The sequence below is a fragment of the Acanthochromis polyacanthus genome, chromosome 6 (genome assembly GCF_021347895.1).
Source record: "Acanthochromis polyacanthus isolate Apoly-LR-REF ecotype Palm Island chromosome 6, KAUST_Apoly_ChrSc, whole genome shotgun sequence".
In the NCBI taxonomy this organism is placed as follows: domain Eukaryota; kingdom Metazoa; phylum Chordata; class Actinopteri; family Pomacentridae; genus Acanthochromis; species Acanthochromis polyacanthus.
The window spans coordinates 28,640,511-28,668,002 of NC_067118.1; the positions used below are offsets into that span (position 1 = coordinate 28,640,511).

General features: G+C 40.1%; 2 protein-coding genes across 3 annotated transcripts; both read right to left on the reverse strand.

The window, feature by feature from the left end:
* Positions 1 to 74: 74 nt before the first annotated feature.
* LOC110957883 (2-epi-5-epi-valiolone synthase-like) lies at positions 75 to 5,144 on the reverse strand. Its single transcript, XM_022204105.2, has 5 exons — positions 4,575 to 5,144; positions 2,455 to 3,085; positions 797 to 1,036; positions 375 to 627; positions 75 to 291 (listed from the first exon to the last, which is right to left on the reverse strand). Exons 1-5 carry the CDS (start codon positions 4,700 to 4,702, stop codon positions 203 to 205), a joined length of 1,341 nt encoding a protein of 446 aa, XP_022059797.2. The 5' UTR covers positions 4,703 to 5,144; the 3' UTR covers positions 75 to 202.
* Positions 5,145 to 9,236: 4,092 nt separating this feature from the next.
* Positions 9,237 to 25,441, reverse strand: LOC110957884 (forkhead box protein P1-B-like). 2 transcript variants are annotated; one of them, XM_022204106.2, is made up of 17 exons: positions 25,330 to 25,441; positions 22,913 to 23,053; positions 21,564 to 21,596; positions 17,489 to 17,626; positions 17,307 to 17,396; positions 14,771 to 14,891; positions 14,485 to 14,590; positions 14,265 to 14,372; positions 13,859 to 13,946; positions 13,432 to 13,509; positions 13,125 to 13,320; positions 11,969 to 12,045; positions 11,728 to 11,829; positions 11,443 to 11,570; positions 10,503 to 10,557; positions 10,210 to 10,376; positions 9,237 to 10,101 (listed from the first exon to the last, which is right to left on the reverse strand). In XM_022204106.2, exons 2-17 carry the CDS (start codon positions 23,036 to 23,038, stop codon positions 9,939 to 9,941), a joined length of 1,776 nt encoding a protein of 591 aa, XP_022059798.2. In that variant the 5' UTR covers positions 23,039 to 23,053; positions 25,330 to 25,441; the 3' UTR covers positions 9,237 to 9,938. The 2 variants fall into 2 exon arrangements, with proteins under 2 accessions (XP_022059798.2, XP_022059799.2); XM_022204107.2 differs by lacking the exon at positions 21,564 to 21,596.
* Between the last annotated feature and the right edge of the window lie 2,051 nt (positions 25,442 to 27,492).

The following is a 27,492-nucleotide window of genomic DNA, read 5'->3' on the forward strand; positions in this document are numbered from 1 at the left end:
GTGGAGCTTGTGTTTTATTCACTCACAATCTAAATTGTTTTGAGATCCAAATTTCCCATTTTTATAAGCAGCATCCTACAGGTTTATGGCACACTATGGTTGCAGTTAAACACATTCAGACATTTTAATTTTCTATTTTTCTAAACAAATACAAAATAAGTTCTTCTAGTTCAGTTATACATATTATTATTCTTCATATTTTTCACTTGTTCCCAGAAGAAGAAAGCTCATCGGTCCATTTTGCATAAGCTTGGCAAAGGATGTTCTCTTCAATCATGTCATGGAAGATTTCTATAAAATCAAAAACTTGTTAGTCAACATTTTCAAATGTCAAAAGACTGTTGGCAGACATGTTTTACAGTCTATTATTGTACCTGCACGTCCCAGTCCTGTGGGGAGAGGCATCCTCAGTGAGCCGGCAGAATGTTTCAGGCGCTCCCTGAGAGATTTCTGCACCAGAGCCAGAGTACAGTCCTGATGCCACACAGGCAGATCCAGTCCCAGCATGCACCGGATGATGCGGTTCTTCTCATCTGCTGTCAGGAGCCCCTTTTGGTGGGACACATACACCATGAAGGACATGTCGATGTTCACCGCCTCCCCGTGGAGCAACGCTGGCAACACTCTCTGTAGTCAGAACAAAAGGAAACGTTATGCAATTTAATTTACAAAAAATTCTCAACAAAGTGATAGCCTTTAACTGTTTATATTTCAATTAGGCTAATCCATCATTACTGATCATGACTCGCTATGATCTTTTATCTCTAAACAATAAATACATTGGATACTTCTTGACCATTTCTAGCTCAGGGCTGATGAGGTGACCGAAATCCACCAGTCTGTCCAGATCATCCTCCCACAGGTTAGGAGCCAGTTCCTCCAGCATGGTTTCTATAGCGATGCGGATGGATGCCGCAGCGCTGTCTTCATGTTCAGAGCTGCTGCTGGTGTCACAGGACTGCATCTTGGTGCTCAGCAGGCTCCCGCCGTCAGCCTCCAGCAGCTCAAACAGACCTCTGTGCTTCATCAGGGCCATCTGAAGTGACAGCAGAATAACAGCGGTCAGTTAGAGAAAACATGCATATATTCTGTATTATATAGTGCAACATCTACTGAGTAACAATCACATGCACTGGATGGATATGCTGTATGCAAGAGCATTTTAAAGATCCCCTCCAGAATTGTTTAATGCACAGAAAAATATGATTCAGATAATATGTTGTGTATGATATCCAAAAATTGCATTGCAAAAACACAAAAGTTTCAGATCCGTTACGGTTGATGCTTTCAAACATTTTCTAAACATTTCAAAACAAAGGAACTCCTGAGCGAATATGGCTCCTACTTCACTGAAAATGACTTGTGTATGTGCATACATCATCCAAGAGGTTTTTGAGCTTCAGCATCACACTGTCGGGAGCATATTGAAACGCAACGGGCTTGTAAACAAGTTGTGATGTTTCAAAATCCTGTTGGCACCTTCAAGTCTTTAACAGAGATCTAAGATGAGCAGAGAAAAACTTTTCGACTTCAGTGAACTACACATATCATGTCATTCTGTGCCGAATCCTTTGAGTGAAGACACAACATGCAAAGTGGGTTTTTGAGGGAAGGGGGTCTTTAAATTTTTGTGGGCAACACAACATGCATAAATAGACGGAAGTTTGAAGACACAATGAAAGGGTTTCTGTCTGCTGGGTTTCAGTTTGCATTTGTAGTTTTCACCAACAGGAAGGTTTTAAAGAGAATTCAATTATGCAACGTGTGGCAGCCTAAGCAGCTCTTTAGAAAGGTGTATCACAAGAAGGTTAACTCACCTGAGCAAATAAGGGTTTTTGTATTTGAACATGCAACTATCCATCCATCCATTCTCTATACACCGCTTTATCCTAACATGCAACTACTGACACGCTAAAATTCACTGTACATGTCTTGACGATAAGACAAAGACGGTTTGCAATGTTAATGAGCAAACACCCTCAAACACAAAACAAGTTCATTTAGTTAGTATTTAGGATTCACTGCCAAAAAAGGGGTTATTTGTTGTTGACACACTTGTAAGAGATTTTTTCTCTTTCTTGAAGAGCCAGGAGGCCCTTAAGTCTGGAAAGATACTTTTCAGTGTAAATATAATAATAGCTTGTGGACACACAAACACTATTTTGTGTGCAAACAGGATCTTGTTCTCTCAAGTAGTTTTCTTGTGTGCACGATCAAAGAGCGCTGACTAAATTATCACCCACAATACTCTAGTGTCAGCGAGTTCATTTTCTATTATCTCAGCATGCAGCCAATGTCTGGCTAAAAAATAAGAAACTAGCCTGACAGCATTTATTCAGAACTGGTTGACAGTCTGGCAAACTGAACACACTGATTTAGGTGTTAATGGGCTCTCACATGCAGAACCATCAAGGACATCATTCTCTTTATTAATGATTATGCAGAGACGAGCACCTTTAACATCTCTGCCATTCCATTAGAGATCTGACGTGGTGGGAGGGTTTGGAAGAAGGAGCAGTCTAAGAACGTGGCCACCGGTGGGATGTAACTCCCCAACTTGTTTTTCCCACCTGCAAAGTTGACCCCTGTTTTTGCCCCGACACTGGCATCGATGTAGGACAGCACAGTGGTCGGCACTCGAATGTAAGGAGTCCTTCGGCGGTAGAGAGACGCCGCCAGACCCACCACATCCAGACAAACCCCACCTCCGATGGCTATGATCGGCTCAGAGCGTCTGTCGATACCAAACTCGTGAACCTCCTGCAGGATCTTGGTCACTAACTCCAGGCTCTTGTTCTCTTCGGTGGTGGGCAGCGGGAGGATCTTGTGAACAACTTGTCTGGCCTCAAAGTACTGAGTAACCCGGGAGCCATAGAGCTGATTGACAGTTTCATCAATGACAACAAAACGCTTCACTGGTTTGGAGTTCGTTAAGGTTCCTTCAAGTTCTTCATCTCCTACGTGACCCCAGAGCAGAGTGTCGTTGCTGGGATCCAGTATGTTTCTGCACTGAATGACTTTGTAGGTGAACATGACGGGGCTGAACACTGTCCAAGAAACTCCATGTTCTGACTTGTTCTCATAGCTGAAGATGAATCACATTCAAGTAATGAAAAAAAACCAATAAATATATTAGCCCCAGATGAAAATTTGATTCAGTGTTTAATTTTTAAGGAACATCTGCTGGATCATGCACTGCACATTTGATGTATTTCCATTTTATACTTCTTTTCTTAATATGGGGACACAGTGTTCCTTTAAATCATCTCATTTTAATTGACAGCTAAAGTTATTTTTCTAATAAACACTCGGCTGAATGATTTGTTACAGATTAAAGAATTCAACAGCACATAAAGCTTCATCAAGGGCAAAAACAACATTAAAATTCTGTTTAAATGTGACCATTTGATCAAATACTATAAAAATACAACACTGACAGTGGCCATTCTGCAAGGCAGGGCTTTTATTTTTAATAATGAAAAGGTAGATTGTCGACTTTCTGACTTAGCTGCATTAAAATGCTGCTCATTATTACACCGATCTACAAGTGGCAATAATGTACAAAAATATGCAGCACTGAACAACCAAATGCAGTGAGGAAGATTATTATAAACTGGTAAATATAGATACCATGAAGAATCAAAAATAATTTAACATATTAGTTTAGCAAATGATTTATGAAGGAGCTCTTGCAGCCAATGCTTTTGTCAGACCTCTACAAATATATAAGTGTTTTGTGAGTAAGACTGGAAATAAATTAAATTTTTCCACCATGCACCTTTAAGTACTTTTTTTTTGCATCTTGCTTAAAACTTTCACTACAGAACTTTAATTTAGAATATATTGTGGTACTACTGCTTTTACTTAAAGTCCCTGAAGACTTGACTTCAAATCTTAGGTATAACTTTCAGCGAACAGTTTGTGTTCATTTATAGTTTAACACTCAACTAATCTGCTTCATAAACGCCAGTGTGTGGTCTGATCAGATTCCACTGCTAGCTATAAAACAATGCAGATGTGTACAGATGAGGCGTAACCTCATTTAAATGAAAGTTCAGTCCGTTTAGAAGAGCAGAGAGAAGAAGAAAACACCAGAGCTCATTTAACTGGTCACTCATGTATGTTTTCAGGGCCTTGAGGCAGATGACCTGAATACTTCCTCCACTGCTGCTGTACAGGAAATGTTTCACAGGAGTCTCTGCTGTCAAAAATAGAAAGGTATTTCACCTCTCTCCGTCCGTGGAGCATACGAATGAACATACAGGCAAGGAATGCACACAGTAAACATACACCCTGAGCAACGGATGTAAACATAACATGAATGGAAACATATTTTCAATAAAACCGATAATTCCTACTCAGATTGCATGACTTGGTGTGCTGTATAAGCTATTGAATTTATGAATGGGAACCACCAAATTAAAAATATTAGCCACACAAACACTACTGCTCGCAGGTGGTCTACTGTAATATTACACACCGCAAAAAGAAAAGCACAAAATAAATCAAAAAAGATTAAAGAATCGTTCAGTCCATCAAAACAAACATCAACTTTTTTTCCATTTTATACTTACATTTTAGCATCTGACAGCTTTCCCTCTGCTGTTTGGCTCTGCTCTGGTTGTCGATTCCAGGCTCCCTTCACTTGGACCAGATTGAAGTTGGTTTGTTGTGAACGGCTAGAGTTGTTTTTTGAAATCATGCTCCCAGAGTAAAAGCCGGGCCAAATGTCTGCAGCTGAGTCTGCCGTGATTTATGAAGCGGTGTGCAAGATTTGCTCATGGCTCAACATACACAGACATCCTCAACTTCCGCTCCTGCCTGCTGGACGAGACTGCATGGTGGCATTTGGTTACTCAGGCAGCTGAAACGCACAAGCTTTAGGCCTATATTGGGAAATCCCATGTGAAACTCTTGGTAATTCAGGAAAATTATTACAAACATGTAAATGTGCAGCAAAAAAAAAAGCCTTTATAATTGGATGATTTTGTTCAGTAAACTTTTCGTGTTTGCATTTCGGAAGTAAAACACAAAACAGGTGTTTTTGATCAATTGCCCACCTCTGATATCTGCATGGCCAGCTGTAGCAGATCTCCTGTGTCCTGGCAGACACTGCAGCCGTTACAGCTCACTAGCTTGTAACTGCAGCAGTCCTTTCACTGGATGCCGCCATGTATTTAAATGAGGGAAAACACCGACTCACCGCACTGTCACATGGAACTGGTAGCAGGACCGCCATCCCAAAGAAATAACAACGCAGACATGCAAGCAGAAGTGCTGCACAGCCATCTGGTGGAGGCGACAAAGTAGAATATAACAAGAAAAAAGATCAAAGAAAGTGTGAACTGTGAAATTATGCCCTCTGATAGATTCATTAAGGACATCTTTAAGCACAAATCGGCACCAACTGTGAACTATAATGTTAATATTTATCGGTGTAATCACATCAACTGCTCCACCTTAGTGTTAAATAATACCTCCAGTGTCAGGCAGGAATGAGTCATCAGAGAGGAAAATGACTGCAGATGTTCTTAAACTTGTCAAAACACAGAGGTGCATCTAACACATTTATTGCCAACCGACGGATCATTGAAAGTGGAAGCCATGCCCGTTTGTTCTGGCTCTCACTCAGAGATACTCAGTCTGCTCATCTCAACTGGCCTTTATTTGTGTGGACGTACTGCTCATCACTGAATCAGACATGTTTCCTTTGAGAAAAAATGATATAGAGGAAATATTTTCAAAGCGCAGACATCGCTGTTTGTTATTCTGCTTCAACACCCAGTCCTGCCTCTACTAGACTCTCTCAAATTTTCTGTGAGGCAGTTTCAATTATTCTGAGCCCCATTAACATTCAGTGAGTGAGGCAGGTGAGACATGAAGTGTACAATGGAGAAGACTTCCTCGATAACACTTCAGAGAGGAGAGGTTATTGATTTGCAAGTGTTTGTTTGTGTCGAGTTTCCTGAGTTGAATAGGTTCAGAGGAATGCACATATACTGTGTAAAAATGTATTTTTCCTCAAATATTAGGCATGTAGCACATCGCTCACTTTACAATTCCAACTTTTATCCAATTCAGTTTCATTTTCTGTTGTATTTATGCATCATCAATTAACACGTCATCTCAAAGCACTTTCATAGCAAAGTGAGGACCTACATACAAAGAAACCAAACAAATGTGAAGTTTCTTTTGAATCCCTTTGAAGCAAACACTTGGCATGAACACTTGGGAGGTTGCTGAGGTCAGACCAGAAATGTGTGGCTGCAGATCCAGAGAAATTTGGAGAAAGGACAGAACAAACTACAGGGGAAAGAAGACCCAAATTTACTGACATGCAAAGGCTGCAATGCAAGTGATTGGCAAAGAGGGCAAGAGGAGAGTCGATGAGAGGCGCTCATTGCATCATGAGAAATCCTCCAGTAGTCTGGGCCTGATATCAAAAAAATGGTTCGGGTAACGATAGTTTTGACTAGATTAACAAGATTTTGCACAAATTTGACTGTGGATATCATATCTTCTCAGCTCCAGTACCTCACACAAGTTTGACACCGGGTGAGCTGTGTTTTATTTCTTCAGTTCTAGCTATGACTGAGCATCCAAACAGTATTCAGCCTAATCAGTCAGAAAGTGAAGAACCATCAGACACATGAACCTCTAGTTTCTTGAGTTCAGTACAGGACTGATCATTCAAGGAAGCTTTTAAGGAGTCAAAATCTTCTATTAATTTGAGTCGGTGGCAGGCACATTCATTTACCTCGGACAGGTTGCTAATCTATTGAAGGGCTAACACAAAGTAACAATGCACACTCACAGCTCAGTTTAGAATAATCCGTTTACCTAGAGACAGTGGCAGATCTTCCGTGGGGGCACTGGGGGGCAGTGGCTCCCCCTGTGATCTGATTGGCCTCACCATGCACCCCCCCCCCCCCCGCCCCCCCCCCCAAAAAAAATCGTTGGAAATTTACATGACTGACTCTCCGATTTCCGACGCTCCTGTTTGGACTTGAAGAAGTTTTGAAAACGTTTCCTGATGCGGGAGGAGAAGATGAGCACCTTTGTACCTTTACGGTAAGAAGACTATGGCTGTTTCTTAGTACCGTAACTGTCCGTATTTGCGTTCTCAAGTACTCGAGAAACATCATCGAGAAGACGACACATGAACGTATTGCAAATATTTGTAGACACATAAATGTCAGTTTGTGTACAAACAGGATCTTCTTCTCCCAAGTTGTTTTCCTGTGTGCACAGGAAAATCTCACATCAAAGAGCGGCGACAGAATAACCACCCACAGTAACATTATTCTACTGTCAGATACTTCATTTTCTATTCTCCCACATGAGCAGCAGCCTATGTGTGGCCCACCACATCCAGACAAACCCCACCTGATGACTGTGAATGACTTCAAAGTACTTAGTAACCTGGGAACCACAGTGATGACTGACGGTTTTATCGATGACAACAAAACGCTTCACCGGCTCGGAGTTAATTAAGGTGCTTTTAAGTTCTTCATCTCCTGTATGACCCCAGACTGGTGTGTTAATCCTGGGATCCAGTGTGTTTTTTACACCGAATGACTCTTAGACATGTTTTTTCTCCACTGATTTGAATCAATAAGTTACATTTTATAGTCTGATCTAAACTGCTCGTTTTTAATACTAAACCTGTCTGCACTTTTAGATTTGATCTTTTTCATGTTGTAATTTGTTATCTATCCTCATTTCAAGTTGAAGTCAGTTTGAATTATCCTACACAATTTGTGTGCACTTTAAATTCCCCGTCTATGACAAGGTTCTGTATAAATAAACTTGCTTGCTGGGTGGACATGACGGAGCTGAACATTGTCCAGGAAACTACATGTTCATGACTCACAGCAGAAGATGATTCACAATTAAGTTATGAAGGGAAACGAACAGTCCGATATTGGGTGAGAGGTGTTTTTTTCCCTCAGTTCTTTTTGTGACCACCAATAATTCAAGCAGGTACAGGAACTCCTAATTTCTCAAATTCTGCACAATGTTGATCATTTACTGTTTGCATAAAGGCAAAGTCTCAACATCCCTGACAACTGCAACAAACTAGCCTAGCCGCGCGAGACAACCCACGGCAACGAATTTAATTCTCTGCCAGGGTGGGTCGAGTTACCCTCCATAAGGCTCGAGGCTGGATTCTCCTAAAACTGGCCGGACCAATCACCATGAAGTGTAGAGTCAGAAGGCGGGCGTAACTAAGTGACAACAGAGGCGCGACGATTCTGATAGAAACAACCGGCGTACAATAAACAGTTATCTTTCGACTCGGCTTTGGCCACAGCCCTTAAAGATTTGAAGCTAAAATTCAACTTGAAAGATAAACAAAGGACGGCACTGAAGTGTTTCATTGAGAAGAAAGACGTATTTGGACTTATGCCGACGGGATATGGCAAATCCTTAATATACCAGTTGGCTCCGCTGGTTGGGAAGCTAATGGGACTTAGCCACAATCCGCCGGCGCTCTAGGAACTACGTCAGCCTATTCGTTGCGCTGATTGGTTGTATACCTATCCAATTGCTGCAGAGGGATTTGAAAGACAACCTTTTAGCCCGCCTCCCTCCCTGTCCAGCGGCCCTAGACCCTTGTGCCTTCAGAATTCAGAACATGGGTCTAGCGTGGCTAGGCTAGCAACAAACGGCATTTATGAGGAAATATTTACTTGGTTGACTAAAAAGCAACACAGCAAAACTAAATCAATCCCAGCATGTTCCTTTATGAATTCTGCCAAATAAACAGCTTAACCTCTCTGTAATCTATGTATAATCTAAGTGTCTGCCTCCCCTTCTGTGCTTTAGCTCAAACACATCATATCATCACGTACACACATCTATCAATACCTGCCAATCACAAAGCACAGCTACAAATCTGTGACGGCATATTGCACAAAAGATCTATTCAGCTACAGTAGTACACCGATGGAAAGTCAAGCTGCTTTCCAAACACGTTAATGTAGCAAGTAATGACAGACAAGACCGTAAGAAAACGATCTTTTATGCAACATTGATTATCTTCCCTCAACCACTGCTTCTCCCACTACATTGGTTTTGTAAATGACACCTGCTGACAGAATGCAGCTGTCCAGGATTGTAAAACTGACATATTATACACAGCAAACAAAAAAATTTGACTGAAAAAGTGATGCTTTTAGCGGTTAAAAGTCAGCAATCATGAAACTAAATTAAAGACACATACATTGTTCACATATATCATGAGGAATTTATTCTTCATAGACATGTATTGGTTTACAATAATGGTAAATCTCTAGTATCTACTTTTACAAGCTCAGTTAGAGCAAAATTCAGCAATGTTCATGAAAGGGGTGAAACAGACCAACAATTATAAAGAAGCTACGTATCCTTTTGATCAATCGATTATACCTTAAATACAAATATATCAGATCATGTTGGCAGTGAACATTTTCATTTTTAAAGCAACATTTTCCCCCCCTTTCTCTACAAATCTTTATATATTATGACTACTAAAATAATAATCAGGTAGTGTGGCCCCAGCATAGCACAAAGTAGCTATGAACAGGGGAAACGTTCATTCATGAAGTGCTAACTATCAATGTTCCCTTTCCTTTGGCTTCTCTGCTCATCATGGTCCTTTTTTTGTGTGTGTAGAGATTTAGAAAATAAGAAAAATCACAAACTGACAGTTTCACAAATGTACTTTTGTGATTTCATTCAACTGTACAAAAAGAACTTAGAGCTAGATTGAAAACAACAAATAAGAAATGCTGATAAATACCAAAAAAAAATTTAAAATAAAATCCCCAAGAATTGAGTGTTTGGTTACGTAGATGAAGCTGTTGCGTTTTTTTTTTGTTGGGTTTTTTTTGGAGTACAAAGTCACACAGGCTGTGAGTGAGGCGGACTTGCAGTGGAGAACTTGGACCTCATAGTCAGAGAGAAGGCACACGATCAAGATGAAGGCTGGGCCTCTCCGGGCTGCCGTTGTCTTCATCCTGGTTCATCTCTGGGCTGTGGCCGTGCTCATCTGTGCTCTCCGGAGATTCATACGGATAGTTTTCACATATTTCCTCATCCTCTTGCTCTTCTTTAATGCTTTTTTTTTTTTTTTTGAGATAAACACCGAAAAAAACAACAACATGTGAGCAGAATAAGATTAAGCACAAGTCAGTCACTATCAGGGGTCAAGGAGGGGAAACTTACAAAGCTTGTGGAGGGGATTGTGTTGCACTGCTGTCACTTTGGTATCCAGATCCATTAGCGAGGGCCCCATTCATCTGTTCCTGGAGGACATGAGGCAAGGAGTGCAATGGGATGCTGCCCATGGAGGCCGGGCTGTAGAAGGAGTTGTTGCCTTCGAGACAACCGCTCTGGAAAAAGTAACGTGCGTTTAGTTTTGGGGCACACACTGCCAACCTTGAAGCTTTGTCTGCATGCAGCTTCACATCTTTTTACTTTGAGAATATACAGAAACGCATCTTGAAATACTGTGTTACCTGAAGAGCAGATCCAGCTAAGCTCTGACGGTTCTGAGAGTTCTTCAGCAGGGATCTGGAAGCACACAAATACAGCTATTTATTCTTTATTTAGTATTTGAAAAGTCGAAGCTAAAGTTTAAATAGCTACATTTTAGTATGTCTGGTGAACAGTTGAGCAACCCCATGGCAACCGGTAAGAAAACATGAAGTCAAACACGCAGGTTAGGCCTCCTAAATATTTTTCTTTGTGTCTGACGTAGCAACAGTAACATAGGGAGGCCGTGCTAATGAGCATTTCCTTCAACCCGCTGGAACGAGCACTGCCAAAATACACACTGAGACTCCAGGTCTGTTTGTTTAACGAAGTCTCCACAATTTAAGAGTGTGAGTCACTGCTGTACGACATGAGAAATGAGGAACAGAGCTGCCACAGGACAGTTCTGGTTAACTACTGATAGTGGTTTATCAAAAGAAGTTGTAAAAGTCCACGCTTGGCTTGTGTGAACTGCAACAGGTGTGGCATTTCATCTGGCTCACAAAAACCCTGAATTTGCAAAGTAGGTCCGAGGGCTTAGTGTGCAGGTTTCACTCGTGACTATTCACCTGCCTGCGTTGGTTACAACTCGGTTAAAAGTACTTTAAAATGTAAAGTCAGAACAGTGCTGTCTAGATGCCCTTCTCTGTCCTCTAACCTCTATTGCTTGAATGTCTGTAATTGGACCGCTGTGTATAAATAAAGGTTAAATAAATGAATTTCCCTGTATAAACATCTCAATCTTTCATTATTATCATACCACACTTTAAGCCTTTGAAACTCCAAGACTTGTTTACTGTAAACATTGTGTGTACTTCTGAGTTGGAGCCACAAGGTCAAGTTCTTTGGCAAAGTCAGTCCGCTAACTTCTACTAATATCTGAAAACACACAGACTACAGGCGTCATGGACAAAGCATACGTACCCGTTACCAGCAGCTTTCTGGGGCCGCCTTCTGTGAAACTCGATCTCATCCACCGTCCACACGGCTCCCTTCACGTTCTCCAAACGTACAAAGCATTTGTGGAGGCTGAGATTATGTCGGACTGCATTCTAGAAGATTCAAGCAAGGAAATGATTTGGCACCGGCACATTCTATGACTGAACTTGTATTCGTACAGTTACATGAAAACTGAAACTAAATACAGTCCCGTCTCCATGGGTTTCCTGTTTTATTATCAAATAACATAGACTGTGACAGTGTTCGCACCTTCCAAGTGGCTGCATTGCGCCTGAAATATGCAAAGTTTCTTGTGAACCAGTTGTAGATTTCATTTAATGTCAGCTGATTGCGAGGTGATTCGAATATAGCCTGAAAGAGAGAGAGCTTTTAGGAGAGGCTGTAACATTAAAAAAATACACCGATTTGTGTCATGGAAAGAAAAAGTACAAATTTATTCTTTATACAGTATTTTAATTTATCTGTAGCTGTGTAATTAAGTGTGTGTTACCTGTCTAATGAGAGAGGCGTATGTAAACGGAGGCCTGACTTCTGTGCTCAAGTAGAACTCCTTATTATCAATTATATCTGTAGAAAGACACAAACCAGCAATATTTATTCATACATGTACGCACAATAAATAGGAAACAAAGAAGAGATGCATGTCTTTCTTAACTCATTCGCTGCCATTGACGTCTATAGACGTCAATCATGTTTTTTGACTGGGGGGGCTGCAGGATAGTCTGTCGGAGCTTGTCGGTGAAAATCCTGGAGTTTTGGAACGTGCGAGTGTAGCGGTGGGCCAAAAGAATGACAAAGACATTGACCATGGTGGGGCGACAGCAAAAAGTGCCGTTGCCAACAGCCGCTAGCGATCAAAGCCGCGCTAATTTTCGGTTTCGCCACCACCGCTCTCTTGAGCTCATCTGACGAAGCCGAGTCAGATGAGTTTAGAGCGAGCACACAGACACACACACAGACACACACCTAAAAATAGATTTTTTATATTTTGTAAGATGTATTGTTCTGAACCAAAATGTTGACTCGTGTTGTTTGTTTGTAAATAAATGATTTAGCTAACAAAAGGCTAAAAAGTTGACCTTAAAATGCTTTTTCCGAGTTGTTTTTGTTGTTTCATATAAGTAAACAACTGTTCAGTTGTGTGGGATGTCACTAAACCAAAAAATATTGGCATCAAAGTGATTGATGTGCCTCTCTGTACAAAAAGCTCGTTATCTCTGTTTTTTGGTCAAAAACAGGTGTTTTTGCTGAAACGACCCTATGTTTTGCTGCCGATAACTTTAGAACCGAAAATGCTAGAAACAAACTTTTTTTTTCCTGATGAAAGAAGAGAATCTACACTTTCTTTTGATAGTTTCAATGTTTATGTCGTCTTAAAACTTGATATTCTGTAGATCTTGAAAAATCTGTCAAAATTCTTAAAAACTCTGGCAGTAGGGGGCTCTTTGCTCTGAAAACAGCTGGCAGCCAATGAGTTAAGAATAAACAAATACATTAAAATAATACAATCAAAACAATGATAAAAAAATAAAAATCCTATGTCCCCATTCTATTTATATGTATCTTAGTGGAGGCGTGTTTCAGGAAGAAATCAGTCATAAAAATGTCTATTAATTCAAAGTAGTAATCCATGTTTTCACTGCTACCTTGGCTCACAGAACGGCTATATCGCCTCCGCACAGGGGTTCCAGTGAACATGCTATTGGGAGTGAGGACTGAGGGGGATTCAGAGAGCGGCGTCAAGGGTGTGGATGGTGCTGTGGCGCTCTGAGACAGACTCATAGGAGGAGGGCCTTTGGGCAATGTTGCCTGGGAGAAAGACACATTAGAAACCAAATTCACCTGAAAAAACAAAAACAAAACAAAGCAATTAAAGTCAGCAAAATGTCAGTGGAACTACAGGCAAAACAATACTTATTATAATTGAAGGAAGCAGCTGTGGCAGGTACTTACAGGCTGCGCTGCAGGTTTGGGTTCAGAGGACTTAAGATGAGCCATCATAGCTTGGAGTCGCTCTTTGTCCTTCTTCAGCTGTGTTAGACGGAAGATCAAAACAGAAGTTGAGGGTTGGTGAATTCACAGATTGTGTTACATGACATTCAGTATGGGAACTACTTCATTTCTGGCATCCTGAGGACTATAATTATCTGAAGGCCACACTTCTGCTTCTAGTCCTGGTGTAAAAACACAACACAACTGCAAACATTTAGGCACAAGTTAGTTTTTAAAAAATCTAGACACACTAATCTGCCAAGTACTGGTCGAGTTATAATTAATGAAAAGTTTGCAAATTAAAGATGAGCTGTTCCCATTGTTGTTTGATTTTTTTTTTTAAAAAGTATGAAAGGGTCAGATGAAAGAAAACAAATCAAATGTGTACCTGCAGTTCCAACTGCTGAACCACTTGCATTTGGACACGACACTGAGCTGTGCTCTTGTCATCCAGTGTATGCTCACTGTTCAAATGTCTGTCAACAAATAAAGTCAGGAACAGGACATGCTTTAAGGAAACTATGTGCTGCTTCCAAAGTCATATCATTTTACAACTGATAAAAACTAAGTTCACAACACAGAAAAACAAAACAACCAATAGCTCAGTTATGACAAATACCATTTTAAGCAAATACTTTGAAAACACTTTTAAGCTCATTTACAAATCCTGACCAAATTATACAATCTACACACATCTTTCCTTTATGTTTTCTACATCTGTATAAGCATACATGCTGATAGATGTGAACAGACATCCTGTAAGCTTTGGAGGTATACAAGGTTTCACCACTCACTTGAGGAATGCCTGAAAGTCTCCAAAGACAGTCTCACAGCCAGGCCATTTACACATGCCATTCCCATACAGAGGATGGCTGTTCGGTGTGTTTTCATCCAGTGATCCACTGCAAAAAATACACGAGTCAACATGTTAGTATGGAATTGATCTGCATTAAAGCCAGATATAAACAAAACTAGAATACAGTCTGAACAAGACAGTTTACAATTCAAAAGCACCTTTCTTTCCTCTTTAGAAGAGTCTGATGACCATTGGTGGCAGATTGTTGACTGGAAGACTCTCTGGATTCTCCAGCAGCTGACAGGATGCTACCGTTCTCACAGCCTAAAAATGCACATATACACTATAGATAAACTGTTACGCAATACAGTGGGCTGCTACTACAGTTCACATTACACAGTTTAATTAAATGAAACATACAAGGTTCACTACTGCAATTTTATAGTGCTTTCCCCCAGAAAAAAACGGCAATCAATACCTAGCAAGCACTGTAATCACACATACCTGGGGCTGCAGTGGGGCTGGTGGGAAGGACAGACAGCAGGCCTTGTCTCTGCAGGTTGAGGAGATGCTGCTGTTGCACCTGAAGGAGCTGCTGCTGGATGGCAATCTGCTGGGCTGTCAGCTGTGACAGAAGGAATGACAGAACATCAGTCACTTCATTTCTCACCCACTCTGTAATCCTAATATTCTCCTGACAAATACCAACTACAGTTTGTGTTTACGCGATCAAAATTATGTACAGCACACTTCTAAACTATTTGGAAATCATTACAAATGTCTGGTCTGTGTAGACTCTCAGTCAACCAGGTCATGGTAATTCTAGCAGCCTCAGTCAAAAAGCAACTGGACTGCTGAGTCTCTGCTGTGTTGAGCTGATGCTTGTGGAGCTGTTGTTTAGTCTCCCCTATATTCAGGTGTGTGCACTCCTCGCTGCACTGGATTGCATAAAAACATTGAAGCTTCGGTCCTCCCTAATGTACAAAGCACGGTTTGTTTTCCCTGACGTGCTCCCATGTGAACATGATGTTTCTGTTCACCGAGTTGATGTGTTCCTCGAAGGCATCTACTTCTTGAACTTTGATTCTGATCCAGGTGTCATCCGCATATCTAAACTAATGGTTGGGAGTTGCTCTCTTCAAAGAGCTCAATGCTCTGCTTTCTGTTTCATTCAAGTAGAGATTGGCCACAATGGGACACACTGGAGAGCCCACGGCACAGTTGGGCTTTTGTCTGTACAAACCCTCATTATATTTGAAATACGTGGGAGTCCGGCAGAGGTCCAGCAGGGCACACATCTGGCTAAGAGTGAAGTTAGTTCTGTTATTTAACCCTCATCAGTACATGTGACAAAACCTACTTCATCCGTACACTTGGGGTCCAACTAGAACCCAGTAGTATTTCAATTATTTCACGTTTCTGCACCCGTCCATATCCTCTCAATGTATATTTTCCTAAAACGTGTGTCATCTATAGCTACAAATGTGAAAGAAACAATGAAATTACTATGGATGATTACTGATGTGTATTGCTTACAATATTAGTGTAAGAACTCCTGAATTGAAATGAAACACAATGCAACTGAGGCAGTCATCACAAGAGCAACACAACACAAACATACAGAAATAGAGGATGCACAGTCCTTCTGGGGTCTGGCTGGAGTCCCCATGGACCCCAAATGATTTGTCTATATATACACACCACAAACCTGGTTGGAATCAAATAGGCTCTGGTTTATGTGGGTGACAGCTACCTGAAGGGACTGAAAAATCCAACTTGTAAATAAAAAAATCTGACAATTTATATATATGTACTAGAGATGTAACGAAATGTTCAACTCACGAAACGAAATGCTCACGATATGAAATAAAGATTAAAGAAAATCCCCAACAGTAGGAAGTTATGCAAAAATCTCATTTTCTTCCTCATGCAGACATCCAAAAAATAATGCTGCATCAGTACGAAATAAATGCTCTTTGAAAAAAATCTAAATTGTAGTTTTTTCCCCTTATTTAGACTACAGTGCAAATACAAACATAAAATCTCAATAAAAAAAAGTGCTTTGTTGTTGTAATAATCAGGATAACTACATTCTTGAATGAAAAGGAAAACAAATAGCAGTTCTAGGAGCTGCAGTCTAGACCTATAAATGTCTGAACTGTGAACTAGTTGTACTCGCCGCAGTATACGGCGAACTGTAGCGGCATATTTTGCACACGGTTTTTGTTTTATCCGCAATCTTCTCACCGTTCTCTCGTCATTTACATAGGAAGCCAAAATAGGTCCACACCACTGATTTATTTGACGAAGGAGTGTCAGCTAATTCCTCAACCCCGTCTCCCTCCGTTTGGAAGCGAGTGTTTTGCTACGGTAGGCGAGGAGGGTCAAAAATCATCAGTCTCAGTGGTGCGCGGCGCCCCTTTTCGTTTTCTTATTTCGTGCGTCTTTGAATTTTATTTCGCCATTTTTTATTTTGCGTTACACCCCTAATATGTACTGATGAGGGTTAAAGAGCTGTCTTGAAGTCGTGCTTTTCTGAAAGTGTCCATAGAAGGAAACCATCTGTGGTAAACTGAAACAGCCATTTAGAAACAGAGGAACCAAATGATCAAGTAACTATAATGCAGCGCTGAGATCTTTCCTGCCAGAAAGATTCACGACCACTAACATCTGGAATCAGCCCTGACCTGGCAGCTTCACCACCGTTCTCATGCCAACCATGTGAGGCACGAGTGTTAGGGAGTTAATGGGTCATTAGACTTGCGAGGTGGGGGTGACCGACACCTGAAGCTCCCAATCAGTCAGTAAGAACTGAGGAAGCCTCTTGAACGAAAGATGAAATGTATACAACAAACTAAAAGAGAGGTCCAGCTGCTTGTTCCTGAAGCTCCTAGTAATCCAAAATTGAAATAATCTCAATACAGCTGGAACTTGGAGCTGAAATTGGTACTAATTCTCTCTGTTATATAATAAATATGTTACAGGGAATGAATACTCATCAGCTGATAAATATAATAATAATAACAACAGAAAAACATACCTCTTGACTAACAATCCCAGCGTTCTTCTGGTGCAGCAGCTGCATATTTAGCTGCTCTTGCTGATTCTTGAAGACCTCTTGAATTTGTTGCTGCAGATATGTTGATATAATTGCATTCAAGCAAACAGACAGATTGAGCTTAATGTGGAATAGAAAAAAAAAAAACACAAGTGATTGCCTACCTGGTGTAACATGAGTGCTTTCTGTTGCTGGAGAAGGGCTTGGAGCTGCTGAGGACTGAGGATCTGCTGCTGTGGTGTCTGCTGGAGCTGCTGAGGAGCCTCTGCTGGTGGGGTCATCATGGATAATGACACAGGGATCTTTATTGTATGGGAAAACAACAGAGAGTAAAAATCTATGGCAGAAAAAAAAAAAAAGAACAAAACACTCTTGAAGTTAAGTCCGTGACAAGACTCTTCAAAGAGAAATTTTAATGGGCTCAGGAACACTGCAGCGGCAAACAACAAGTAGAAAACAGACAGTAAAAGGGCTGTTTGGTTGTGAATACGTGCGACTTGCATCAAATCTATTTGTATTGCATCCCAGTGCAGACCACCAGCGTTATGAGATTTGGTTTTTACGTTAGGATATGACAACATAGAACATGAAACAATCACACAAAATAGCTGGAATATGACTTTTTGTAAGAGCGAACCGTTTGGAACCTTTCTTACGCTGTGTAACAGTGGCGAAGGCAACCAAAAGAGTCATTTGCTTCGTTTGGCGTTCAAATGTGGCTCTGCACTCCTCTTACAGTGTTCTGTGGAGCCGACTTAAATCTCCAAACAAATTCGTAGTGGTGTCTTGTATTTCCATACAATTGATGACGGCTGCACAATCAGGTCCAAAACGCTAATCATGACTACTCTGATCAATTCCGAGAAACACTGTCAAAACATTTTATTACACTTTTTCCACATGTACATAGCGCACTGCTGTCACTTCCCAGCTGTGCTACATTCCTGCTAACGGACAAATCATTGCATCGAAGACTTGAAATGAGATTCTTCAGATTCAGAACAGTTCATATGCAGGATTTTTATGTATTCCACCCTGTTCTCTATGAGTGAAGCTCACATCTTAAACATCAATATTGCAGTCAACCATGCTTATTTCATTGTTGCAAACCCAAGCTGCTTTTCAGTCATTCTCTCCTGTTCGTTGCTCATACGAAGCCTGCATGTCAACAAACTCCATGTTGTAAATAAAGCTAATAAAACAGCTTTGCTCTATCTGACAGCCTTCTCTGATAATTTAACTAGATTAATCAGGGAAAATGACAACTGTGTCACTTTTGGTTTTGCTTCTGGCAGCAAAAAAAGTTGAATTAATTAGGCTCACATTAAACTGCGCTTCCTGTCATGTGACCGTTTCACACGCGTGCACATTGTGATGCTAATGCCCAAACCATATATCGTGCAGCTCCAACGTAAAATGCACATAAAAGAAGAAGTGTCTTTAATCAGGGCAAAAGATTACAAGACACAGATACATTTCTGCTCGAGTAACCGGCTTCCTTGGTTTTATGCTGTAGGCGTAGGTTTGTATCGGAGATTTTAACAACACTTCTGGAGCAAGAGAAAGGCTTTACACAGGATTTTCACTGACAGAAGCACAGCAGATATTACTTGCGGTTACTGGCCTCACCGACCAGCCCAGTGTTGTTATTGTTACACTGTTTATTGTTTCTCTCATCTTTTCCTCTCACCCCAACCGGTCGAGGCAGATGGCCATTTTTTTTTTCCTCCTAAATCTAGTTGTCTCTGAGGTTTCTTCCTCCTTACTGTCAGCCAAGTGCTTGCTAAATGAGTTCTTCTTAGGTTTCTCTAGAATATTTTATGGTCTTGATCTTCTTATGCAAAGTGTCCTGAGATGACATAAGTTGTGATTTGGTGCAACACAAATAAAACTAAACTGAATTACTAGCAGTGGCTCGTCCTTGAATCCAACAGAATCAGGCAAAGTTGGACTAAAACTGAACTCAAAATAGACATGTCTGAAGGGGGTTTTCACAGCTGAAGAGGAGGTTATTTGTGCAATTTAAACACACGTACACACAGAAGAATGTGTGTGCACTCTGACTGCAGAGTCTGTTCTGTGAAGTGCACCGCCACTCCAAGAGCTCCGATATGAAGTGAATTAAAGCTTTTTGGAACACAGCGTCATAAATTCTATCAATGAGGTTAATACATGAATTTAATATGTTCCAGCCTTGTTTGAACAACAGTGTAGTAAGAAAGGAATGTATACACGAAACAATAATCCAACAAAAGAAGTCATACATCTTAGGGACTAAACGATTATTGGGCTGGATGATTTTCAAGATCTTCCAATTTATCGGTATCTTTTCCTAAAAAAAAAAAAAAAAAACACGTCCTAATCAAATAAATTAATTTTAAACCCACTGCTGTTGCACCTCTGTCTATAGTATATAAAAAAAAAACAACATTTCATCAAAGTTTTGTGTTTGATTTTGCGTTATTCTAAATTTTGACAACAAGACTTTTATTTTCCAAATCTCAGCTATTAGTCTCCTTGATTACCAATAACTGGTTTTGGCCCTGACAAAAAAAATATTATGTTCGCTCTTTAATACATTTGTTGTGGGAAATATGTGAAATAATCAGATTTTATCAGATTTCCCCTCATTCTTCCCTGTAACCCACTTCATTAAAAATTAGTGAGTGTACTGTAGACACCAGTATACAATCAATAACTGCTACTGAGTGCAAACCCACACATATATCATGTCAAACTGTCAAATCTACTCCTGTGCAGAGCTGCAACTAACAACTGTTTACACTATCCACTGTTCTCCTAATTCTTTTCTTTATGAACAATTTAGTTTTTCTCTAAAAATGTAAGAAAATACTCAAAAAGGTTCATAATTTCCTACAGCTGAAGCAGACATTTTAACATGTTTTGTTTGTACACCAGCCTAAAAGGTAAACACATTTAGTTTGCTGTAATCTTAGATAAAGAAAAGCATCAAACAGTCACATCTGAGAAGCGAAAACCAGCAAATGATGAGCATCATGGTTTTGAAAACTACTGATATTACTCAACAATTAAATTTCTGCATTTAATTAATTTTCTATCAACCAACCAATCAGTTCATTGACTAATCATGGTAGCTCCTGTGCCTCTGGTGCAAATTCTGAAAACAATTTAGAATCACTCACAGTGCTCATTATTTATTATTCCCACTTTACTGGTCATTCTGGAAAGCTGAGCTGCCTCAACTGCCATTTCAGCTAAAAATGAACCAAACAACAACAACAACAACAACACTGGATGGCTTAGGGGAATTAGAACTCCATCAAAACAACAACAACCAGTCCCACAAAAACAACAACAACATCCTCTGTGAGGCACGCAGCAAATTACCACACCCTCCCCCTCACTGTCAAGCCCCATAGCTCAAGGGATGTTTACAGTAAACATAAACAGAGTAATCAAAATTGCACAGAGATATAAATAATGAATAAAAAAAGCATACAGAGCCTGTTTACGAAAACAGAACTTGAGATTCGTATTTTAATTAAGGTCTGAACCACAAACAAACATTTCTCTCCAAGGCAGAGTCTGTTTTGAATCGGGTAAACAAACTGACAGTGAATTTCACACAGGCTTTGGGCTAACAATAACAGATGACTGCCTTATAGTTTGTCCTTTCTTATGAAATTCAATGCTGCAGAGGTGGCCACCAAAGCAATGAAAACAGGTCTATCCCACAGACAGAGCCAGTTGGCCCCTCTATTTTTCTGTGGACACCATCAACACAACAACAGCCTTTGCCTAATCCCTGTTGCTATGGCAGCCAGCAAGTCCAAACATCTTCTGTTGTTGTTATTGTTGAAAGTCATACCAGTGAGCAACTGAGTGTAAACACAGATCTGTTCCCGCAAGACTGGTCTTGTGAACTCCGAGATGACTGACAGCAAATAGAAATGTTGAAAACTTGCTGAAAAACAAACACAATATGCCTCCCCTTAGGAGACTTGCTTCTTACTAATATGCCTCAATGGGTGTGGCTCAACAAAAGAGTGACATTTGGAAAAACACATGCACTTGGAAATAAACTCAACTGAAGTTGAGTTTTGTGACAGGAAATCTATAAACACTGAATTACACAACCACGAACGTGTGACATGACTGTCATGCGCAGATACACAAACACATTTCAGCAAAGCAAAACATTTTAAAACAAGCTTCACTGTAACGTCACAGAACAATTAGAGAATAAGTACGACAAACCTGATAGTCTCCATTGACAAGTCGGCCTGGGCACTGAAAGAGACAAACACTTCTCAGCAACAACGTTCTGCCTGACAGTCTTACACAGCCTCGCTAACCTACATGATGTGAGCATAAACAAAACTAACAATATAACACTGATCCCTCCGCCCAGCAGGAGCTGAGCTCTCCCTCCCCTTCTAAGTCTCAGCACCCCCTCCCCCCATCTCTGTGCTTCCATTCAGCAAAAAAAAAAATAAAACCTTTCAGTTCCTACCCAGGCAAACAAAGTGAAAGGTTCAGGGATACTCGGAAATGTTATCGACAAAACAAAGTGCCTCACATTCTGGTGCAGCTACAAGACGTGTACACTGTGTCCCATATCAGCATGTAGCCGTTCTGTGCTTGACTATTGACATGTGAATGCGTGTTGTTTGGATACCACACTAGCTGTGTATAAATTCAGCAGAGAATTGACATTCACACTTTGGTCAAGAAAACGCAACTGCATCAGTTGCAACACATATTTGTGGCATCGAGGACAAACATTTACACATGCCTCCATACAGCTGCACGGTGTTGCAACGAAATAACAAAATTGCACTCGGCAGAGAAAAAAAAAAACACATGAAAGCGTACCAGAAGAGAGCAAAAATTACTTCAGGGCTGCAGCTAATATTTCATTATCTCTTCATCTGCCACTTATTTATTAAAATGTCATCACAGCTTTCACATAAAATAATGTCATCTCCAAATGGCTTGTGCAGACCAGCCAGCAACACAAAACACACATGTTACATCCACTACATATTACAAAGAACAGATCTGTGCAATTGACAGTCTGGGAATCTTGAAAGGAATTTTAAATTTCTTTTCAACTGAATTTAAAACTGAGCTGTCCTAGATTTCTTTCTTGGCTTTCAATTTCACTGCACAATTGCTACAACTTGACTGTTTTGAGCTTCTAATGATAATAACAGCAACATGAAAATAAAACAAATCCCAACTACAGCTAAATGACTGAGACTGAAAGAAGGTCTCAGACTATTTTCATAAGCAATAAATGGGCACTTTTGTCAAGAAAATGCCAAAGAACACAAAAAAAAATGCAGATTTTAATTTCTGAAACTGCACGGATTTTTTCCTGTCAGATTAACAGTCTAAAACGCAAAAAAATAAAATAAAAAATACACACATAAGACAAACTGTTTCCATCCTACATTTGTACAGCTTCACCATTATGTCGTATCTATCGGGGATATGGTGAGACGGACACAGTTACACATAAAGTACCACATTTCCATAAATACAGATGTACTTTTGAAACATAATACTAAAGTGTCGGACAGATACAGCTGAGAGTGACTGACCCTGGGTGCCTCTGGAGGAGGAGTCTGGTTGCTCCTCAGTCGACTCTCATTCTCGGTATGATTCCCGTTCTCTGTCTGACTGGCTTGAATGGTGTGGCTTGTTGGTTCTGACCGGGACTCATGCATCTGGACTTCACTAGCCTGAAAAAGGACATGAACGCAAAAGGAAACGGCTCGATGAGTCGATACAATATGACTAAATTTCGGAAGCAGACAAGCAGAATACCATTGCCTAAATGCTTTTGACAAGGCTATTGCATCATTTTGTGATTAGAAGTTTGTTTTTCGAGAGTAATTTTAACAGCACTGAAAAGTTTCTAAAATCACCATGTAAAAGAAACTCAATTTGTGTTGTGTATAAAACGCTAAGCACTAACAGTTCAAAACTACAGTGTTCTAGCCCTACCCACCAATACAAACATGCTCTTCTACAAGTGAGGGAGGAAGATGTTAGGTCTATTTGTTGAATAACCGAGTGCTGCCATGACTACTGTAAACACAGGGGCCCTGGGTCTGTGTTTATGTGCAAACATATCTTCCTTCTGGAACAATTTACCATTAACCAGGTGGTGCGATAAACTGCTGTGGCAGGTAGTACAATGCACAAGTAGGCTTTTATGTATACAGCTTGGGAGTGTTTGAGTCAAAAGCTGAGCAGCATAAACAAAGGTAAATAAAGTAGGCAAACAAATAACATAAGCAGATGCAAAGCTACAGAGAAAGCCTGAAATGAAACAGACCACGTAGCCACAAGGATAATGTCATTATTTTCAGGATTACACAAAATCCCACATTAAAATTAGCCTGTTAATCAAACTAATCAGTCAAGCCCAACGGAGCGTCAATGTCAACATCAGGCATCATCTGACAGATGATTGGGGTAGATACTCATAAAGTCATGAACAAAAAAGAAACCAACTAAATCAGAAAAAATGTGAAAATGACTAATAGTAAGTTATGTCTAGCTGAAGAGATGCAGCAGACAAGTTGGTGGTTAAAAAAAAAAAACAGGTAACTGCCACAATCTAACACTAAAACCTGTCTGAGAAAAACAGGCAGCTGTTCTTAAGGTCTCTACTGTTTACTTTTGCTTTCAGGACCAGGATTAGTTCTGAAGACAAAGGGGCAGTTTTCCTGTTGACATTTTAAAGAGGTTGGGTGTGATTTTGGTTGCAAAAAAGAGGCAGAATACTATGTCAATATCTTATCCATTTAATTTTACATTCAACAAAACCGAAACTATCAAGCAGTGTTGCATTATGACCATTTTATGGGATGAGCTGAATAAAAACTACGTGATGAATTTTTACTGTTCTTGCCACAGGGGCAGCTTTCCAGCAATAGGTACCATCACTTTTAAAGAACATAGAAAGGGAACACTACAAAGCGGATTTTCCTAAAGAAAAAATGCAAACAGTATCCACGAATATAAAACTGGTTTCACACAGACTGTTATTTGAAAATGAATTTCAGATGAAGATTGAGTCATGAAATCAAAGAGTAAAGCAAACACGTACAGAGAAAATCTTGTAAAATCAACTGAACTTAAAAGACGTAATACTAGTAAAGTTGCACTTAGATCAACAATAATAAATTGTGTCTGTGACCATTACTAAGCTTTCAAAAACATCCAAGTGTTATTTAATGTTACTTATCATTACAAATGGTCTGAATCTAAAGTTTTACATAGCTGCTGCGTAATTTAGCTCTTCATGCAATAAGTAAACCTGTCAGCTTTGCTGTCGTCTACTCAGAAGTAATGGATCGACCAGTTGATCAGCATAAATAAGATTCAATATTGTAGAAAGTTATAATCTGTTAGATTCGGCTTCAGTAACAGGCGGCCCACGTTTAGGAAACTAGATTCACAACCTACTATCACAACGCGGCGCACATCCGCATCTGCACAACCCGCAACCAACATCCAACACGCCATGCCTAAAATTATGAATGAACGTTAACTGATGTAACGTTAATTTAGTTTATTACGGCGATGTGATAGTCGTTAAGTTGCCTCCACGCGACGTGAATGGAACCGATATCCGTTAATAGCAACCATTGCAGTCTGAGCTTTCGGTTGAGGACTTGAGCCTTTAGCTTCAATAAGCCACATAACCAAAGAAAACAAAAGGTTCAAAAGTCGGATATATTAACCCCGCAGACAAACTAAGTCTAGTGTATTGGTGGTGTTTGATGACCTAAGCTACTTACACAGGAAAACAGCTTTTGACCAACCTTGCGGGTAGCGTTAACGGTAGCTACAACAAAAGCTAGCAGCGGTCCTGACGCTAGCTTGCGAGAAACGTTTCTCTTTCGCGTGTTCGTTTCGCCACCCGGTAATAACACCCCAAACGTGACATTCAATACAGTAACAATTCAGCGGGTGTTAACGAGCTGTTGAATCAACGTGTACTCACAGAATTGTGTACGCTCGGACAGTGTTTGAGTCTGGGTGGTGTCTGTGGAGAATCCTCGCTGCTGTGTCTGCCTCAGTAGCGAGCTAGCCACAAGTTGCTAACAGAGGGCGTGGCTTAAGTAAAAGTAAACAATGGTGACGTCATGTCCACACGAGGACTGTTTCAGATCAGCTTGAATTTTGTCGCATAATCGAAGAAAAAAGAAGTGAGAGTTTCCCTTTATCTTGAAGTGACACTCTGGTCCATGAGCTGTGTGCAAAATGTGAACATTTCACTTTTTTAAAATAGGGAAATAGCAGCCTAACGAAGCAAGGGAATGACAAAAATGTAATCAGGAGGTTGCGTATCAGATAAAAACCAACCATCTGTCAGGTAAACAACAGTGTTTTCTGTAAAAACAGATTCAGTTGAATGACCTGTACAACAAAATGATAAAATTCTACATGGAGCTTCGCAGGGTCCTTTATCAGAGAAAGCCCATATAGCTAGAGATAAATGAGAAAAATACTAAGTACTGCTTTGTCTGTGTAGATTGTCAGTCATCCAGCATATTGTAATCCTTAAAGCTTTACTATAAAGCAACTGGACTTTCCTTTTCAGGTTTAAAAAGATCTAAATATAGTTGCGACTAAACAGCAGCTACGTAAGTGTCTGGCTCAACACCTGAAAATCAGCTTCTTTGGACAGTCCACCAGCATCTGAAGGATAAGAGACACTCCTTTGAGAACAGCAATGTTCACATTCTAGATGGTACGATAGAAGAGTGAAGGAAGCTATCTATGTTGAACAGGCACAGCCATCTCTAAACTGATGAGGGGGTCTACGACATCCATAGTGCAGTGCTGAGCTCTCTCACCAGCATTAACATCTTGAGTCACCCCTGACCACAGCCGCTGTTGTTTGGAAAGCTGGCAGTTTTACAGCCATTGTTGTTGCTGCTTGTGGGAAACGGGTCAGTTTCACACCATGAGGCATGTGAGTCCCAGGTCTCCAATAGGCCACAAGCCCTGTGAGCTGTGAGTGAGTATGTAGGCTACATCTGAGACTCACAATCTGTCAGTTACAACTAAAAATGCCTCTTGGATGAGAGTTGAAATGCCTTCAAGAACCTAAAGAGAGAAGTCCAGTTGCTTTATACTGAAGCTACTAAGATAAGTATTACCTTGCTCATGAAAAATAGCCTTGATGCTTGAAGGAATATGATCACAGCAGAAATTTCTCCTACTATATTGATATGAAACATTTCTGAAACAGGAATCGCCTCTGCCATGAAGAAAGTCAAATCTTTCGGGAACGGAAACGACAGGCTGATTACTCGTATCGTTAAAATGAAAAACTGACACCTTGTTTACAAAATGACAGTTTTTCACTGGTTAGCACTGGTTTTGAATATCAGTAATAATGACATTTTCTTTCCATAACGTGATATTGTGTAAGAACTAGTTTTAAAAATGACTTTTTACAATATTCAGCATGCAGGGAAGCAGTCCAGAGCAAAGATGGATATGTTATTACTGACCATAGACTCTCTATAAAAATATATTTTCTCCCATTTTATATATGGCACTAACCAAATTTTCACAAGGGTCCTGCTGAAAACCGTGAGCAGTGGTAGTAATAACATTGATAAGATTGCACAACCTATGCCACAGCAATAGTGCATGTAATGATGGTCTGTGCTAAAACTATCAATCTTCAGCCGATATACCATTACGGTCTATATAAGGACTAGAACTCAAAATAAAATCCATTTGTTATTTCAAATGCGGCCTTTTTATAAAATATTTTTATTCCTTTTGCATTTATGTGACCACAAGAGGGAGACATTTTCTCTCGAGCTGTTATGAAATGGTAGCTCAATAAAGTGTTTTATTACTCCTATAAGGAAACAATTCCAATGTTACAGCAGTAACATTACAAAAATCCACAAACCGTATAAGAAAGTAGGTTTTCCATGAATTATAACAAGCTTTATGCTATACAGTAAGATGCAGGATTGTCCTTGGAAATTATGTTTACACTGAAGACACTGATAGAAGTCTTTTGCAAAAGTTACAAAGTAAACACGTTTAAAGTAAGGTATGTGCACAAGCCTGTATGAAATAAAGGCCTCTCAGTTTCAGAGTTTCATTCTACAGTCAATGTTTCTTCACTGAATTGCCT

Excerpts from the sequence above, each read along its gene's own strand:
- LOC110957884 (XM_022204106.2), bottom strand. The coding sequence starts at position 23,038 with ATGCATGAGTCCCGGTCAGAACCAACAAGCCACACCATTCAAGCCAGT. Across the intron at positions 21,597-22,912 it reads CTCCTCCAGAGGCACCCAGG|TGCCCAGGCCGACTTGTCAA; the intron begins GTCAGTCACTCT and ends TGTCTCTTTCAG. Across the intron at positions 11,571-11,727 it reads GCAATGCAGCCACTTGGAAG|AATGCAGTCCGACATAATCT; the intron begins GTGCGAACACTG and ends TGAATCTTCTAG.
- LOC110957883 (XM_022204105.2), bottom strand. The coding sequence starts at position 4,702 with ATGATTTCAAAAAACAACTCTAGCCGTTCACAACAAACCAACTTCAAT. Across the intron at positions 3,086-4,574 it reads AAGCTGTCAGATGCTAAAAT|CTATGAGAACAAGTCAGAAC; the intron begins GTAAGTATAAAA and ends ATTCATCTTCAG. Across the intron at positions 628-796 it reads TCAGCCCTGAGCTAGAAATG|AGAGTGTTGCCAGCGTTGCT; the intron begins GTCAAGAAGTAT and ends TTCTGACTACAG.